This window comes from Nelumbo lutea, chromosome 3, assembly GCF_056320005.1.
Source record: "Nelumbo lutea isolate HS-2025 chromosome 3, American lotus-T2T, whole genome shotgun sequence".
Lineage (NCBI taxonomy): Eukaryota > Viridiplantae > Streptophyta > Magnoliopsida > Proteales > Nelumbonaceae > Nelumbo > Nelumbo lutea.
The window spans coordinates 27107319-27127335 of NC_142686.1; the positions used below are offsets into that span (position 1 = coordinate 27107319).

Sequence of the window (20017 nt, forward strand, 5' to 3'; positions counted from 1 at the left end):
TGGAGTGGATAGCATCAATGGTCGAGCAGAGAGACCTTGGGAATGCAGCAATCCACGTGGAAACTGGAGAGGCTACACATGGACATGGCTGTCCATTCAGAAAAAGGCAACTGGCTGGCTGACCTGCTGCTGCTGGTCAAGAGTTCAAGACGACGAGGCCACACTCATCTTGATCCTTCATTTAACTCCTTCCATCTCCCTGAACAAAATATAGGGGTCTTACAAAGATGCTGAAGCCCAAGTTGCACTTGTCACAGTTTGAACAGAGGCTTCTCTTTGTGCCTACCTTACCAAAGTGCTGTAGTTGAATACCTGAACCAGCTATAATGGCCCGGACTCCGAAGGACTCAAGGGGATGTTCGATATCAATTGGTTTTGAAACATAATGGTATGGTTCAAACCCTTCCTCAACCATCTATCCAAGTCCAGATAGCTAATGATGATATCATCATTTCTGACATATCATCGGGAGATGTTTCCAATACACGCACACTCGTGTCTGTATGGCAATTAATTAAGGGATGGGATATGTTTAGGAGACCAAGGGGTACAGTGGGATAATTGAGATATTGTAGGGAACCCACAGGAATCTTACAAATGCAACAATCACACTTCGTCAGTGCAATTGGCAATTTAAAAACATATTACATTTAACAAACTCTGTGAAGTTATATATTGCAATCAATATGAACAAATTGTAATTTTTGCATGCTAAACATACATGAATTCACTTTTACAAATTAAAATGTTTACAGCTTCCAAAATCAAACAATATATTATACAAGTAAATTGTAAATCTACTGTAAATTAATATACAAATATTTAAATATAATTACAAACTTATAATATATAATGAAAGCTGAAAGTTGACAAATCAATTCAACTTAATCTGTAAGATATCCATTTCTTACACATTTTTCTATAGCTACCAACATCTATCTTTGTATTATATATATTTTAATTAAATATAAACAAAAGCATGCAAATATAATATAAAATTGTAAGTCACATGTTGATCCATTTGGGTCAGTGGGCACATGCAGACTCTCAACAAAAAAGAGGATACATCATACATATAAACCTTTCTGCTTTTCCATATCCATGAACCCAGCCGGCCATCACATGGGAGGAACATGGCTTTGAAGGCTTTACACAGGCTTTTACGCAGGCAAGCTTTGGAGACTTTTTTTCTGAGAAAGATGTGAAAATGGATGGGTGTACAACGGGTGAAACTTCCCCGGGAGAAAGGCGTCGGTTGAGATATTGTGTGCCTTTTACCCAAGATAGAATTTTTGCCAACAGATGTGTACAATTTCCATCTGTATGAAAGGTTTGCCTTCAAAAATTCCGCAGTTCCTCCTCCCCCAACTAAAAGAGGCTTCCCTCTGTTTCCTCCACTACACAACATGAACAGATGAAAGAATTGCTTCATTAATTTGTTGGGAATCCCATTTCTTGGGCTTAATTTGCCCTTACAAAAAAAATTGAACATTGACAAAGAAGGTATGTCTCTTCCCCTTCTTTTATACAAGCCTCATGTTGTAGCTACTTTTTGCCCATGTACAAAAAGATGGAACGGAGAATGATAAACGAACCCCTCCCTCCCTCTTTATTTGTTCTGGCTTTTCGGTTTATCTACGAAGATACGGATTGCTATTGAGAAGAAATATTGAATGAGGCAACTCATGAAGACCACTGATCAGGCACAGTAAGGAAATAGGTAGACATGGCTTTTCTGAATCTTTTCTTGTACTGCTTGGGTGAAATAACGGTTGGGGATGCATTTTTTGGGCCACCAAGGATACCTGATGCCTTAACCCATGTCTCCAAATGCTTGTCCCAGGTATATTGCCTCATGAAGTCAATGATACCTAAAACCAGCTCCTTACGATCATCATCCACACCAACCAGCAATGAATAATCCATTACATCAACCGACTGAAAGTAACAAAACCAAAAATAAGAACGAAGGGAAACACACATAATATCCCATAGTATATGTGTATGCACATAAGAAGAATAGAATTGAAGGAGGTTTACCGCTAAAAACGATGTGTCATTCCAGACTGCTCTCTCGAGACTTCGCTTTGCCTTGCTCCCAAGAAATATAGGTTTTGTACGTAGAGTTTCTAAAAGATTCAAATCTAATAATACATTGTTCTTCCCTGTTGTATCTGGATTGTAGCGAGATCGTGCAGAGCCCTTAAGATCATACACCCTTGAAATACTTCTCCTAAAAAAGAGATTCTCCATCACCATTAAATCCATTTTGGTTTCTCTTCCACGTTTCAAATGCTTGATAGAAACCTGATAAACCCATCATCTACGAGTGAGATGACCATTAGTAATATACAAAAACTAGAGATGGACAAAAAAGAAAGACCTAACCTGATAAATACCAACAACTTTTGCAAGGCAAGTTGGACTTCCTGAAGTAAGAGAATCTGTCAAATACTTGAAGTATTCAGGAGAAAATTCCTCAAAAGAGTCCAACTCCGTCTTTGTGACTTGTTTAATAATGAATCTCTCATCTAAAGACTTGGCAAAATACACATTGCTTTTCCCGCCCTGTGCACTCCACCTCTTGCAGCGGCTAAGAGAACGTATGAAATTCACTTCACTAGGGCAGCATTTCTTTCTAAGAGCATCAAACTGCTTTGCAAAATAACAGGTCACGGAGAATTTCATTTTGCCAGCAGAAGATGATGAATCATCTTCAAAAGAAACCTTGAAATGAGGAGATCTCTTGGAATCTGAGAAAAGGCTCCCAATTGTTGATGATGAGTCATCAGATCCATAACTTCTGTAGTGGAGATCATCTGAGTCCAGAGAACCAAAGGATTGCCAGACTGAAAAGGCTGAACCTGCTAAATTAGGATATCCTGATAAATTGCTGAATTCATCCTCTTTATTGATGATGTCATTTGCACCACAGCCTCCTCCATGCTCATCCAATTTGTCAGCAACCCAACCTTCATGGTCTTTGGAACTAAGCACATAGGATATTAAACTGGTGGGTTCATTGTCATAAACAGCAACAACAATGTTATTGTGACCTGTTTGTGGAAGTAGCAATCGAACCCTTTCACCTGCCATGTTAGATGCTGATGTAATGAATGAGGGAGGGGAGCTGAAAAGAGAGCTCAATTTCTTCACTTCCCTAGGTGAGACCTGAGAATAGGTTCTCAACATATTTGGAATTGGATCTCTAATCATATTCCTGTAATCTCCAGAGGCATGGAATGATCTAAATGAGGTCAAGCTCAATGAAGTAGGGGACAGTCCTTTGTGAATCTTGTCTTGGACCCGTAATGCAGAATTGAAAGAATATACTCGAACAGGGGACATGAGCCTTCTGCAAGATGGATTGCCCATCTGATTTAACCCAGCTGAACCCATTTGCTGCCCATCTGGTTGGGAAGCTTGAAATTGATTTTTTATTAGTTGATGACCTGTACCAGTCCATGCTAAATCAATTGTATCAGAAAGATTGGATGTAGATGGTAGAACACACTCCACAGGTGTCTTCTGGGATGTAACTTCACCATCTATAAACATCTCATGCTTGTTGCCATGGCCCAAGGCCAGCTCAAGATCTTCAAAACCATCATAATTGACAGCCTTAAAGGAATCAACAAGATGATCTTGGGCAGGCTCGAAGTGTTGAGGACTATGCTCTTCTGTCTGTTCTGATTTCAAGGCAGGTCTTTCCCCCAATGGCTTTGAACCATTGTCTTCATGGTTAAGCTTTCCATCCTTGCAAAAGGATTCACTTATCAATTCCACCCGCTTGGCACAAGCTGTAGCATCATGCATATAAGAATCAACTTTGGAAATAGAACTCTTTGCTCTAAGGAGAGAGTCCAAAGAACAAAGGCGTCGGTCCCAAATGTAACAATCAATTAGGAGGTAGCGTCTCAAGCGATTGAGTTCTAAAATGTCCACTGCTGTCTGATCTGGATGCATATTGTCTAAACCATCTGGTTGAAGCAAGCCCTGTTAAAATGCACACAAAACAGATCAAACATTGCAGAACACATGAATATTTGGTTGCAGAATACATAAACATATAACAATCAATTAAGGGTTTAAACTGACGCATGGAAAACAATAGGCTATCTTCAAGATACGAGGAGAGGTAAAAGAATCAACCCCTATAGAGTACTTACATCATATTCATTTCTCTCCTTTTTCAGCAACTCTTTCAGCTCTATAATATGACTATGAAACTCGCTCATGTTTGTCAGTTCATATCCAAAAGATATACCTTTCTGTTCAATGCTGTGCAATACATCAAATATCTCTGCATATAGAAATTCCATTTTGTTCAAGAGCTGCAAAAAGAAGTAAAATAGGTTCAGTATAGAACTTCACAAGAATTTTCCAAAGATTAATATAGTCATCTGCAGTAGGCCCTGCAAGTATCTAAAATGGCTGAAAACTACAGAAATGACCATGAAATCAAATTTTGTATTCCAATTCAGAAAAAAAAAAATTGGGAAAACGAGGAAAGAAAAAAAAAAGGATAGAAGGAAAAAAAGTAAAGAACAGATGTTCTGTATTTAGAGGCATTCAAAACAACTATGGGAGGAGAAGTGTCAAAGCATACCTCTATAGCCTCTTGTCTAACCCACTCTTGTTGAATGTGAGCATTAAATTCCAACACTGAAGGAGGTAAACGAACAGAAAGAATATCAATTGGGGAATATCGGAAAAATGCGACCATGCTCCCAAATCTGCTCAATGAAATAGAATCAATAATCTCAGCCAACAACAAGAAAATGGATGATGAAATACAAAAATACATACCCATAATAACGCAAGCAGTCCCTTTGCAAAGAATGACCACAGCTTGCAACACGATTAGCAGTAGCATGATTTGAAAAGCTAAGCTCTAAAAACTTTCCAAAAGAAAGTCCCCATGCAGCATCTGACATAACCACTCTCCGTGTTGCAGGTGGAACTCCATCTTTATATGCACACTTGAGGCAACGATGCCACATCCAGATCTTCCCATCACACTCTCCAGGTAGCTTCATTGAGGGAAGGCGTCTAACATTTATTGTAAGGCTACCCTGCTGGTGGGTATAGCATAGGACATGAGCTTCTGCAGGTTCCTTACAAGACCGGCAGAGAGACATCTGGCAATACGCAACACATTTGAATGTACCAATTTCAAAATTAGAACATCAAAACTAAAATTAAAAAGTTAAATGAACAAAAGATATACCTGATCAAACAAGTCATCACGAAGAAACCTCCCAAGTGGCTTATCAAAGTTGCCATAGAATTTTATGCGCAATAGTTGAGAGCGTTCACAAACAGTTCCTTTCAGAACACATCGGCTTGAAAAGGAGACCAATATACTCTGATGATTTTCAGCAGCTGAGAAAATTTCACCTGTGATTTCAATCCGATCAGCCCCATCGTTCTTTGCCAGTTCATGGATTTCCTCAGGTTGCCCATAAGTTCTTAATGTAATCTCACCATCTTGAACTAATGATTCCAGCAATTCATGTTGGGAATGATTTTTAATATCAGAAGGAACCACAGAAGAGTGAACCAGTCCCTCAGGTCGTGACTGAACACATGATTGCATAACCACATGATTACCGCATAGATCATAGTGAGCCTTTCCAACAGTAGAGCCCAGGAAGCAAAGAGATGAGGTAGAAATATCACTAGGATTAAAATGCTCAAAAAATGGCTCCTGTTCTGCAAGTTTCAAAGAAAGGCTCACCAGACCATTTTGGCCTGATACATCTGATCTTACATGAGGGGATAATGTCTCTAGCATGCTGCCTGCAGCTCCACATTGATGTTCATCTGTAGGAGTCACAGCTGAAGTAGAGATTACTGAAATAGTATTATCAACACCAATCATCTTTTCTGGTATGGAAATTGCAGATTTCAATGGTATCTTAGGAAGACTTGCACCCTCATCAGCAAGGAAGGATGTCTCTAGGGATAAATGATATGCTGCAAATACTGCATATTGAACAACATGTTTAACCTTCTTTAGTTCGTCATGGCATGTACCCTTGAGAAGGACCTACATAGAAAAGTACACCAATTTAATTAAAGAAAACATTAATTCCAGAAAGAATATACTTCATAGCCAGTAGACAAGCAAAGAAATCAAGTACAACAACATCACCATCTAAGCTTTGTCCAAACTATGTGAGATTGGCTAAGAAAAGAACACAAACACATCAACAGAAATTACAAATAAAACTTAAATTATTGGCAAACCCCTATCCAGTTCAAACAGGGGAAAGCGAAACACATCAATAGGATTTATTGGCTTCTGCAATCTCATGGCCTTGGTAAAGATCTTTCATATACACATGCAAAAGTATTGCGCTGCAACAAAGGCTGAGGTTAGCTAAGCAGCTGGGGTTTCAGCAGTTGGAAGTGGAGGAAGACTCAAAAACTTGCTATCTCTTGTCTAAGCAACGATGCTCTGGGAGATTGGAGTTATAGGCAGACACTAAAGGAGATTGATACAATTGAAAAAGAAGAGAGAGATACTTTTAGATGGGTTAGAAGAGAACAGAAAATGGAATGGCAGATTGTTTGGTAAAGAAAGGAGTTAACAAGGAACAACTTTTCTAGGCTGAATTGTAATTAGAATAAAATTGTAAAACCAAAATGGGTGGCTGGAGAATTCCCTAAATCTTTTGTACTCTTTTGCATTTTAATTAATCAGTGGAATTTTCTGTTGCTGATAAAAAAACATCTGCAGAGGTACATAGAAACATACATGTATGCTAGTCTACAGATAGCCTGCAAGTCAAGTAATGGTATTTAGTTTTTGATAAGCAAATCCAAGTAACGACAATTATGCATGTGGAAAAAACCTGGCTGGGATTGTTGAACTAGAATTGTATCTCTTACTGAATTTTAACTGGACTTGTATTAAGATAACCAGTTTATCTAAGGTTGAAGACCCCCCCCCCAAATAATTTGAGACATGTGGCACTTGAGGGTATCAGGTTTGTCTTCCAGCGGGATCAGAGTTAAAAACAAAAAAAAAAAAAAACAAATAGAAGTAGCTTTTGCTTTTATAAAGTGCTGACTGCAAAAGAGGTTTCCAACTCATTAACTAGCAACAGAGGCGCGATGGTCAAAATATAAAGGTAGTGTTGCATGTACTCTCCTAAATGGACGTGGCTGTGCCAGATATGCATCAGAGTCCAACACAATGTCATTTTTCAGGTAAAATGTTACTTAGTAACAGAGTAACAGAATAGCTTTTGCTTTTATACAGTGCTAACTGCAAAAGAAATTTCCAACTCATTAACTACCAATGGAGGTATGACAGTCAAGATCTAAAGCCAATGTTGCATGTACTCTCCTAAATGGACATGTCTGTGTCAGACATGCATCAGATTCCAGCACTCAATGGATTCTTGAGGACACTTCTATTTATCATTTCCTTTTTCATTTCTTAGCTTATTGGCATAAATAAACAGCTAACGTACAAATGAAGCAACATTTTTGCAGGTCTATAATGTTTGCATAGTTTTCAAGGCGCCAAGGCGAGGCTAGGCGACTGGGGGCACCTTGTCGCCTAGTCACCTAGGCGATGGATTTCTTATGTTAAAAACATAGATCCTAGGGTAGCTCCCTAGGTACCACAACCATATTTCTTTAATAATTATTCATGATTTTCATAAGAAAGGTATAAATTTCATATTAAAGTATAGAAAATCAACATATTCATGAGAAGAAAAGGAAGAAGGAATATAAAATTCAAAAAATATAGGGGCTGAGCCCTTATTTTTGTTATAGGAAAAGAAGAAAACAAAAAGTATTGATAGTAGTCGTAGTAGAAAAAGAAGTAGAAGAAGAAGAATATATGGAAGAGGAAAATGTGCTGATTAGATAAAATTTTTAGTTCTTCCATACTTATTGGTTCAGGTTTTTAAGTCTTTGAGGGTTCAATACAGCATTTAGCAATGTTTGTGTTGATTAAACCCCAATAAATAAGAAAATAATAAAAAGAAATTAGTATATAAACACATAAAACAATTATTTTAGTTTAATAATGTCTATTTTATAATTATAATCTCAAAAAAAGAATGAATAAAAAAGTATTTTATAGTAGGAAGTAGAAAACTGCTAAGCGATTAGGCAAGGCAAGAAAGGGTGCCTTGTCGCCTAGGCGTCGCCTTGACAACTATGAATGTTGGTAAGTCCATGCTTAGCTTATTGGCATGCATACATATTATTTTAATAGTATAGACTCTTCCATAGATATATTGGTGAGTCCATGCTTTCTCATATTTCCAAGTCAGTCTTGGACGTGCATTGGATTCCAACTCCCATGTCCATATCCATGTAAAACTGTCTACAATATGTTCTTTTCTAACTTCTCTACTTCAACTCTTTTTTATGAAAATCATCTGTTACTCAAAAAAGAGATAATTAGAGAAATAGGACAGAAATTGGACAATAAGGATGGTCAAGCTGTAAAGCATTTATGTCAAGACCACGGCAAATGCTTTCAGTAATAGGTGACAGGTCACATCCTTTCTAGGTGAAAATAAATAAGTAGCATGTAAATACTAGTGCCTTTTTTATAAATGGTAAATCTTTCACTAAAAAGGAGGGCGAGGTTCCATCAAACACTTAAAAGGAGGTCACCACATTATGACATTCCTAGAGAACTAATCAACTACAAGCATCAATATACTGAGAAATGAGAATTAAATAAAATGCCTTCCCAATCGTGCATATGTTATGTATCTAATAGCAATAACAGCACAAGATCTATTTAAATTCTTCAAAGCATGTCCATGTTTTATACTATCATACACCTCCGCATATAATTCTCAGTAACTAGATTCCCATTAGGAGTGCCATATCTAACAGAAAGCTACCATGACTTACACCAACCACAGGCTTATGCAAAAAGGTTGCATTTGTTTATGACATTTTGCACTGTGAAATACGTATTAGAACAAATCTGGTATTCATGTACAAATCAGCAACATCTCTCATTGAAGAAAATAAAGTGGGTTGCAGTTAGTAGGTTTATGGTATATCATTTTTTAAGAGGTAAAGTAAAATTGATTATGGTAAATCTTGTTATTATTTAAAACTCTATTCAGTATAGATGCAGAAATGTTTAAGATTGTTCAGTTATATAGGATGTATGAGCACCAGATGTGTTAAACGTTAACAAACAAAAAAGGTAAAAGCAGAAATATGACTGGAAGGGATAGATCAACCCCACATCTTCAAGAATGCACTTTGAGTTCAAAAGGTCAATCAACCTCAAGCGAGGGATAAAGCTGTTCAAAAGAAGTAAAAAGATACTGGGACTCACAGAATAATAATAAGAATAAGAATAAGAAAATACTTACTATTCCTTAAAACATAGAAAATGATTGCTGCAATAATTTTGCAGATCCTAACTAGAGCTATTACCACAAACTGTTGGCAGAAGCAAAAATGTGCACTTCCATTTATAAATACTACCCATACTACATCATAACATAGATTAATCACAAATATAAGCTTCCTTTGTAAGATTTGAAAACAAAAGGAAAAAAAAAGATTATTGACAGCATGAAGCTAAATTTTATTAGATCCCAGTGACCATGCACTCATGGTCATTAACTGAAGTAGCATAACATTTTTCACACAAACCAGTCAACTTACATAAAAACAGGTATTATTCAGAAAGATCCATAGATATACATAGCTGACATATGCAATGCAACCTCACAATGAACCTCATATCTTCCAAATGCCATAACAGGAAATGATACATTGGAAGTAAAGTTCAAATTACCGTGCAACCTAAACGCCTTGGACAACCCTCAAAAAACATCAGGGTTTTACTCGATTTCTTGTTGGGATGACTAGAAATATTACATTCTTCAGAAACTCTCTCTAGTCGAAAGATTTCACAGTGTCCCAATCGTGCAGTAGAAAGATTATCAATTGATGGAACAATAGAAGCACCAGTACACCGGGCTATGCGCTCCAATAAGGGCCTCTTTACATTCAACACTAGAGAGATTTCTTTCGCCAACAGATATTCCTGAGCATATGAAGATACAGATTTCTCCACCAGTAAAACATTTGGGCGGTGGGCCTCTATCTTTGAAACAATCATCTTGAGATGATCCATTTCCTATTAAAAACAATAGATCAGCACTTCAGTCATGTAAACCAAGCTTTATTTGTGAAAAATAACAGCAGTCGAAAAGGAAAAAAGAAGAACCTGTTCAAGTAAAGTATTAAAAGATGCCAATTGATTCGGAACTCTTTGGTACTCAAGCGCACCTCCCAAGAGAAGTAATCTAGGATTCTTGTATTGTGATGTCATGCGCTTGTGTTTTATATTTTTTGTACAAACTATTCCCTTAATAAGGGTGCTGCAAAAATTAAAAAAGGAAAATAATCAAATCCTACCATTTCCATAAGAAAAGGGCCCATAATAAGAATAAGATGAATTCTAGATAAAATTTAGCATATTCCAAGTAATACCTTTCTCTTGGACTTCCTGAGACAATACACTTAACTTTTACATAGTCACCGGGATCCATACTGCCTCCTCTGCTTGTATCCGGTTTCACAAAGGATGCTGCTTGCCATGCGACCGATGTAACTATATCCAACCAGTCATCCACACTACTCTCATTCCCTGCACTGGCGCCCTCGCCATGAAGAAGCTGTGACACAAGAGCTCTAAAGTGTCCATGTATTACAGCTCTAAGAGGTTCCTTGTATTCCTCCTTTGGTTTCTCCCTGACTGGGAATGTATCACTACTAAAGTTACTAGATGAGAAAAGAATGCCCGACTCCCCAACATCATCTTCCTCATCATCATAGTCAAAGAAATTGCTTTCAGATTCATCCTCGCCATCTTCAGCGGGAGGAGGAAACCATATGAGACCATTGTTTTCAAAATCCAATGTCTGTTGCACTTTCTCACATTGTTCCCGGAATATTGACAAATCTGAGCAATCATCAGTGTTCTCTACATCCTCAGCCTCTGTTCCAGGCCTTCTTACAACAGCCCTAGTTTCTTGGCCGAGGTCAGCCTCATTCTGAGACCTTGGAGTTCCTCCTTGTTCCTGCTGTACAGAGTACCCACCTCTATTAAGAGTATTTGCAATCCTATAAGGGCTGTCCAAGGGACTAGAACCTACTGACTTCAAACCATAAAATTCATGTCTACCACTAACACTACTAGAATCTATTTCAGAAATATATTGACAGTATTCACTTGATGGACTCAGAAATTGCTTCCTAGAATCCTCTGCATCTTCCTCATCACTCCTACATCCATGATGAAATTATGAATTAAAACTTTCATTAAGGAGCAAGTTATATTTACAAGGTTAAGAGGATGCAATAAAATAAAAGCTTTTGCAGAAAGAATTGCTTCTCTCTGCATGCAACCAACGTGTGTATTTAATCCAGAAGAGAAGAAACAAGTACCTGCTGGGAGAGTGGCAAAAAGAAACTGGAGATGGCTGGCTCATGATTGAGGCCAAGCTACCACTATCTGCTGTATGGGGAGAAGAACCATGTTCTTGTGCTTCAAGAAAGCGTGTAAGGTGATCATTGAGTAATTGCTTACTACTGTTAATATTATCAAAATTTCCATTGCTGAAGCAGGAAACCACACTTCTGCTACTTGGCTGAGGAAATGTAGAAGAAAGATCTTTCTCTTCATACTCTCTGCCGGCTTCATGCCCAGAATTGGCATGAAAGCAGAACTTGCAGCATTTGACATGCCCACCATCCTCAGTGACACTTCTCCAACCATCTGATACAGAAATAGAAATGCTCATACCATGCATGCATTTCCCACACAATACTCGGCCACAGCTTTGGCAATGGTATTGAAAACTGAACTGTGTGAAGCGTGTTCCACAGTCACAACACATCCTGCAACTGTTATCAGTCATCCAGAATTCCCTGGAGAAACCAGATAGATCGCTTCCTCCCCACGGGATCCAAGATCTGACCTTCCCTATTAGATCTAGAAGTGAACTATCAGGTATTCCCATAGAGAGAATCCCCACCCAAATAAAACAATCAGGCTCCCCACAAAACAAAACCCGTTACAGATTCTTCTTCTTCTTCTTCTTCTTCTTCTTCTTCTTTCAAGATGTATAGTTACTTTCTTTTAAAGAAAAAAAAAAAGTTCAATCGAAAGATAAAATTATACAATTTCCAGAAAATCTAGCAATTTCCTCGAAAAATAAAAGAAAGAAAATCCGAAAGTGGGCAAAATCTGTAGAACCCACAATAAAAATGGTGGGTATTTTTAAGGAAATCAGAGACAGACTACACTGAAAAGAGTGTATTGACTGTATGGTATCCAAACAAGTAACATTCGATCGAACCCGCTAAATCCTTAACCGGAAAAGAGTCCAAACCGATCAGAGGTATTTCACAAAAACTAGTAATAACAAAGACCAATCCCTCCAGCGAATCACAAAAAAGTCTCAAGGGAGGAAAATCCAACACCGAACGGTAAAACACAAACTGATCTTCTATTTACAACAAATTGTAGAAAACGCCACAAGACCTCCTACAGCAACAACACAGTTCCCCAATTAACCCTACCACAAGCTCCCAATAACAACGACGACAACAACAACAGAAACAGCAACGAACACAAATCCTAGACAAAACCCATTAACCAATCCCTGAATCGTCAAGAATGCATCCCAATAACGACTCAAACATTAGTAGAGTAGAACCTAGTTCTCAAAACTTAAAAAAAAAAAAAACCTAGATCCCTAAATCAAAAATAATCTCAAATCTACGACCACAGAGTTTCATTTCAGTTTGTCAACAAAAAGTCCAAACTTGAATCCATCAAACCTCAGGAGCCCAGTAGTCAGAAATGCCTGTCTCCTCAGATTCCTCAGAAAATAAAAAAATTAAAAAAAAAAAACCAAGAAAATTATAATATCAAAAACAGACGAACATATAGAAGAAGAAGAACTTATCTGAGGTGGGTATCCGCTAAATAACGTGAAGTAAGAGAAGCAACAGAAGAAGTAGAAAAAGAAGAACGGAGAAGGTTCCCTTTCTCTCGGTATCGGCTAGCATCGCAAACTGCACGACCACACTTTGCTTTCCCATTTTTCCCGGCAAAGCTTTCATTTTCCCTTAAATGATTAAAATATTAATATTTGAACAAAAAAAAAATCCGCCTTCACCCTTTCCCTTCTTTTATATCGATCCTCTCTCTCTATTTCTCTTTCACAAAGAAGGCTACAGTCTGATGTTCAACGTCCCTCTCAGCAATCAGAGTCATCAGCAGTCTTTGAAGTGTTTTGGAGGAATAATAAGGAATAGAGATAGATAGAGAGAAAGAGAAAAAAAAAAAGGAAGAGAGAGAGAGAGAGGAAGGTTGGGCTTGGATTTGGTTGGTTTGGTGAGGGGGCAACATCTCACATCTGTTTGCTGCAAAGGGTGGGTGCCGAAAGGGTGGGCCTTTTGTTGATTTTACTTATTTTTTAGGTAAAATACAAAAACCTCCCTTCCGTTAATCAAATCCTTCCAAATACCTATTTTACTCTTTTACATGTTTTTATTAAAATACGCCTTGTCGATATACCGTCGTCTTTCCCCTCCCTTCGACCTCTTTACCGTCATCTTGTAACAAAAACCCATGCCATGGACGGGTCCCCATTGGTTATAAATATACAAATTTGCCCCCCATTTATATCTGATTTATCCATTTCTCTCTCTTCTTCTTCTTCTAATACGTCTCTTACTGTATTCGCCCACAGTCATGTATAAAGTGGCAAGCCCATCGGAGTAGTTAGTGATCATCGGCATCGGGATACGAGACATCAAGCTTGCCAAGAAAGCATAGATCCTTCCGGGGCAATTTTACACTGTCTTCGACATCTCTCCGGTAAACTACACGTTCGACGTAGAGGCTATGAGCGCAGAAAAAATCCCCTTCTTTCTCCCGGCGGTGTTCACTATCATGGAGAATATATACTTTTTGACATATCTTTCAAGGTCTCATATGCAGCAAGGTCTGTTCCTGCATAAGGAAGGCTTGAGGCCTCTCTTGAATCCATATGTCTTATGTTAAAGCTCTGAGTTTCGGAACTTTTTCACCTTCACAAGCATAAGTCCGCAATCGAGTTTTTACAAGATCCATTGGACAAATAGCTGCTATGCAATTGCACCTGCAATACCACTGGCAACAAGGCGCTCGGAAGTGCCAATATAATCCTTTTCTTCCCCTTTAGAATTGACAATCAAACTCTTCAGCATTTCATAAGTATAAAACCTTAAAGCACTTTCAGATGCTACCTTTAGAACTTTTAATCCATTCCCTTGGAAAAATCCCAAAAAACCACATTTCCGCCATAAATCCTTTTATGGCAGGCATAATGCAAGCACGTGTTGTCTAGATTTGCAAAACCACCTTTAAGCGATCAAGAGGAATTGTCGCAGTACGGGATGTTGCTCCTGTAACACCTCCTGCTATTAAATATCTGCTTGCATGGGCATGCTTGCTGATGCCTTCTGGAATAACAGCCTGCTCCCCAATATCTACAATACCCTCTCCAGGTAATGATAAATATTCTCAATAGTAGCTTCATGGGGATAGAGTAGAAGAAAATCTCTCCATTCTTCAAATGTTATAATTCCATTGTTATCCTTGTCCACATGTTCCACAAAACGGGCAAGTTCTTCATCATCAATTTCAATCCCTGCAGAAGAGAAATTGTCATGGCTTATAGGAAGAAAACAAACTGACTGAAAAAGGAAATACTACACATATAACTGGCAAGTCATAAATGGCTAAAACCAGATTTTCAATCCCATCTCTCTAGCCACATTAAGGAGATTGTTCAAGGGATCATCGAGGGTGAGACTCAAGTTCTAGCAGTGTCGATGACCATGGAGGAAATCTTCAGAGGAACCAAGGAGTTCAAGCAAAAAGTGTTCGAAAAAGTTCAACTGGAACTCAACCAGTTTGGCCTTCTCATCTACAACGCCAACGTTAAGTAGTTGGTTGACATGCTTGGTCATGAGTACTTCTCGTACCTTGGCCAGAAGGCCCAGATGAAGGTTGCCAACTAGGCTCAGATCGATGTGGCTGAGGCCAAGATGAAAGGTGAGATCGGAGCAAGGCTTCGTGAAGGGCAGACAAGGATCATATCAACCCAAAGGCAAGAAGAAGGGAAGAAGGAAGAGATTAAGGTGAAGACAGATGTGAGGATATACGAGAACCAGAAGGAGGCTGATGTTGCAGAGGCCAACGCGGAGTTGGCGGCAAAGAAAGCGGAGTGGACTCGGCAGGCTCAGATGGCAGAAGTGGAGTCAGCAAAGGTGGTGACCATACGAGAGGCTGAGTTGCAGAGAAGTTGAGAGGATGAACGCATTGACCCGTACAGAGAAGCCGAGCTACTGAGTAAGGCCGGTGGTGGAGTATGAAACCCGGGTATGGAGCATTGCCGATCAATCCAATCGTGTCCTTTATGTTCTTTGTTTTCTAAATAAATCCAACTGTTCTTGATGAAATTTCTACGATTTCTGATGAATTAACGTCCAAATATATATATATATGTTTGTACTTTTGCAGTATTGTACAAGAAGTAGAAAGAGGCCGAGGTACAGAAAGCAATTGCAGAGGCATTTTTTTTAATGCTCGCCAACAAGTTGCAGACGCAGAACTATATGCAAAGAAGAAAGAGGCTGAGGGAATAATGGTGCTTGCACAGGCGCAAGGCGTTTATTTGCGGACTCTGCTGGAAGCATTTGGAGGGAATTATAGTGCATTGAGATCAATGGCGGAATGTTCCAACAGATGATCAATGGCGGAATGTTCCAACAGATGGAATCGTCAAAGCGTATTTGGAAAGGGTAAAATAGGTACTTGAAAAGATTTAATCATCAGTTTAACATTTTCCGTTATAATTATTGACGGAAGGGAGGCTTTTGTCAATTTTTTTAAAAAATATTAAGGAGACTTTTGTTAAAGTGAAATTATAGGGAAGATTTTTATGATTGTAAGAAAGATCAGGAGGTTTTTGTATTTTACCTTATTTTTTATTTCTTTTTCATCAAAACATTCTTGTTGAGGCGTTTTTGTAGCTTGGATGAATCGGATTACTATGTCTATCACCAAAAACTGTGTCCTCTAACTTTGAGCCATCTGCTGTGAGAGGGATGGAGTGGTGGAATGAGAGCCGCCCTCCCACCCTCGACAATACATCATCACCCTTCCTTGACCCATGACTCATCTCCACGCAGGGACATTTTGTTTTATTTATTTATTTATTTTATTTTTTGTTCGTTCTGAATGTTGATTTGTAATGTTTAATACCATTTATTTAAGGTTTTGATAATTAATTTACCTCATAAACCATATTCTATAATCCTCTATGCTTCAACCTAAAAAAAAAAATCCTGTATGCGTAATTTATTGTCTTTAATGTCTACTTGTTTACAACTTAAGGTCCGTGTGGGAGGGGTGGACATTTGATTTATTTAGTTAAAAATTGAATCAAAAGCTGAAATATCTTAAAATTAAAAAAATCAACTCAAATTTTTTGGTTTGATTTTCAATTAATACAGAATTTCATTATAATGTTATATATATATATATATATATATATATATATATATATATATAATAGTAAGATTTGGTTATTTTAGATTTTTTGGTTAACGGAATTTTCAATTCTAAAAATCAAAAACCAAAAAATTTGAAAACCAAATTAATTGAACCTTTTTTTTTTACCAAAACCGAAAATCAACATGTTTTACTTGACTTTTCGATTTTAACTGAACTAGCATAGGGGCATATGCTTATGCACGTGTGCAAGTAAAGATAAATGTATTAATTAATAATATATTATCAAATTTAATTTTTAATTAATAATATATTAACAAATTTAATTTTTATGATCTACACCAAAATCATGGTATCAACTTTTGTAATAGTATAGATAATGTTCAGCCCTATCTAATCAAACTGAACACTAATTCAATTGCTTGGAAGGGCTTCAGCGAAGCAGATAGTCCATCAATCAGCTTAATTTTGGGATCTTTAGATTTTTCACCAAACATAATTTATAGGTCATCCAAGTCAGGCCTATCTTGAAAAGCCAGCTGCTGCTTTTCAGCCCTCCCAAATGGACACTTAGGGATGGCTGAAATGGCTGAATTGGATGATCTATTGATAGGGATGACAATTTCCCCCATAAATAATGGGTCGGGTTTTCCCTGATCCTAAACAAGGATGGGGAAAAAATATTTTCCCTGAACCGGGGACGAGTTTTATATATAATTCCCTGAACTCGCCTCGAATATGAAGGTAAATTAGTAAAATATCTTTATGCTTAATAGTGATATTTAAAATATCACTAAGTTTTCCCTAAATTATTAAAATCCTAGGATCCCATCATTTTATTTTTGAATTACCTCTAAAGTATTATAATTTAATTCCTAAAATACCCCCAAATTCCTATATCTTATGTATAAATTGTTCATAAAATAGATAACTTTTAAAAAATTACCTTGAAACGGGAAAAATTCAGGGATTCCCCATCCCCGATGGAGAATGAATGCCCGCCCCAAACCCGCCCCATTTCCATTCCTATTTATTGACATATATATTTTAGCAATTAAGTCATTAAATAAGTTGTGACTATTGCATGCTTCATCTGATAAGGCATTCAATTCATCAACTTCAACAGTCATCAAATGGCCCTATAAAAAAAATACTTAAAATAAAATAGAAATTAATGACTTATGGATAATGATATTTCCTAGGCATGTTTTGTTAATGCCATGGAATTTGCATAATGGAACAATTTCTTTGAAAAGTTTTAATGAGGGAATATTTATTTGTTAAAGAGACAGAAGAAGAAAAAACATGGTTTGACAATAACAATTTTTTTAGCAGAAGGCATTTTGTTTGTGACTGAGTCAGATACAAGAATTGCTAGTAATCAGTAAACGACGACTTTGTGTAACTTTTGGATTCCTTTGCCCTAAAGACAAGGTGGGAACCATAAGAAGACATGTATAATGTGTGATCAATGAAAAAGGCAATTCATTGTTTATATCGATCATTATATAAATGTGTATATATAATATATTGTAGATATTTGATACAATGCTTATAGATTTATATAAAACTTTAGATTAAGTATATAGGAGTTGGGCTGTAATGGACCGATATTGAATATTGATTTAATCCGACCTGATCCAATATGAGTCAATTACAGATGGATTAGGTTCAATCTAATTCGATGAATACTACTTTAATCATTCTGGACTGATCCAATATAATTCAACTTTCTGAACCAGCCAATCTGTTCAAAATAGCTTTAATTTAGATTAGGTCCAATACAAATTTGGTCTATTGACACGGTCTTAGATATTGGTTCAATCCGACACGGTCTAAAATAAATCCAACAAATGCTCTGAACCATTAGGTGAAATCTCATAATTTTTAGACTTTGTAGATGATTGTAGGCTTATTGATTTCGTTGGGCTTACACCTGGACTAATAAAAGGCATTCTCACTTGTTGATTTGGAAGATCAAGCTCCCATTACTCCACCTCTTTATTAATACTGTCTTAATGCTGCAGTTAGATATCTACCAACCATTATTGTGATTTGTGAGAGACCACAATCCTATTCTTTTAGTGACCATTGGTGGGGCTTATTCAAATTTTAGCAAATTCTCAACCTGAGACCGTGCAAGTTGTACCCTAATGAATAACCCTGACCAAACCCAATCTTCAAACAATCTCTTGGGAAGAAGAAGGCCAAACGGAACAAATCAAACAATGGGCCCGTGGGCTGCTCCACCTCTGGTTTATTCTTTCAGGTGACATAATTCTGTTGTCAGTCATTCAATCTTGCAGCAAATTATCTCCAATAATTAAGCAAAGGATATTTCTAAATCGTTTCAATTCTTCTTCCATGATTTCCTTGAGCCTATGCTTGCTGCTTTGATAAAAAAAAAAAAAAAATAAAAGATATAGGAGAAAAACTAAAAGTTGTGTCTATTAAAACCAGCAACCACAATAGAAGTGTAATTTTGATCGGACAGAAAAATTATTAAATTTTTAATGGATCCAAACCTTAACCTGAACTTGACATAGTTGAAATTCTTAGAATCGACCCGATTTGCAGCCTTAAACTAAGATAATTATAAGAGATAGAGAGAGATTTTGTTGACACTAATAATTCTTCTTCCTACACAGTCGGTGACATTGCTCTTTGACATTTCTATGAGTTAGTAGTCGTGTATTTCGTTGCGATTTTTCTCTGCCATCCATCGTTGATGGAGACGTGATACGTGTATCACGTATTGTTATCTAGAGCCTAATAAGTGGAGGGGCATTTAGGCATGTAGTTGGATGTAATGATGTTAAGATGCTTATCCTGATTACTCTATCCAACTTTTAATAAAGATGGGCTCTGAACCATTTTAACTACCAGTCATGGAGAATTGCAAATTCTCTACCAGGAACTACTAGTCATGGTGCAGAAAATGCCAATTCAAATGAGTTAAAGAAGAGATCAATGAGGAAAACTGAATCTAAATTATATATAAGATGTTTATCAAACTGAATCAGATCATATCCAACTTTCATTCAATTATGTTCAATCTCAAATTCAAAATTGGATTTTTATATATAAACGTTCCATCATTGAGCAATCTAGTAATAAACATACTTAGACAAATCATACATTATAACTGTACTTAACATCTTATATACATTTTGTATTATAAAATATGACAGATTTTTTTACTTCCGACTTGTTGAACAACAACGTATTAAACATGAATGTGTACTTGGGGTTGATCTTTTATTATATTTTATTTATTTGATCGATTTTTTGCCATATTTATTATTGGTTTCTTATTATATATAAGCTAAGAATTCTTTTAATTATATGATTAGAGAATGACCCCCATACTAAGTATGTGATAACTAAATGTGTGTATAATTTAGTTTGAAGTTTACTATTTAGTTATCAAAA

General features: G+C 37.0%; 1 protein-coding gene and 1 pseudogene across 2 annotated transcripts; both read right to left on the reverse strand.

Annotated features, from left to right (window-relative positions):
* Nucleotides 1-1409: 1409 nt before the first annotated feature.
* Nucleotides 1410-13395, reverse strand: LOC148863815 (putative 1-phosphatidylinositol-3-phosphate 5-kinase FAB1C). The gene is made up of 11 exons (XM_088980227.1): nt 11461-13395; nt 10504-11298; nt 10238-10391; nt 9803-10147; nt 5231-6052; nt 4810-5141; nt 4610-4736; nt 4170-4334; nt 2389-3996; nt 2041-2307; nt 1410-1938 (listed from the first exon to the last, which is right to left on the reverse strand). The coding sequence occupies exons 1-11, from the start codon at nt 12033-12035 to the stop codon at nt 1684-1686; spliced, it is 5445 nt and encodes a 1814-aa protein (XP_088836353.1). The 5' UTR covers nt 12036-13395; the 3' UTR covers nt 1410-1683.
* LOC148863816 (calcium-dependent mitochondrial ATP-magnesium/phosphate carrier protein 3 pseudogene) lies at nt 12469-16379 on the reverse strand (annotated as a pseudogene). Its single transcript, XR_016109571.1, has 3 exons — nt 16368-16379; nt 15235-15502; nt 12469-14717 (listed from the first exon to the last, which is right to left on the reverse strand). The product of XR_016109571.1 is annotated as a calcium-dependent mitochondrial ATP-magnesium/phosphate carrier protein 3 pseudogene (transcript).
* Nucleotides 16380-20017: the final 3638 nt, after the last annotated feature.

Coding starts and splice junctions, on each gene's coding strand:
- LOC148863815 (XM_088980227.1), bottom strand. CDS start 12,035: ATGGGAATACCTGATAGTTCACTTCTAGATCTAATAGGGAAGGTCAGA. Junction 6,053..9,802: donor CAAGGCGTTTAGGTTGCACG/GTAATTTGAACT, acceptor TTTTCTATGTAG/GTCCTTCTCAAGGGTACATG. Junction 4,737..4,809: donor GACTGCTTGCGTTATTATGG/GTATGTATTTTT, acceptor TTCATTGAGCAG/ATTTGGGAGCATGGTCGCAT.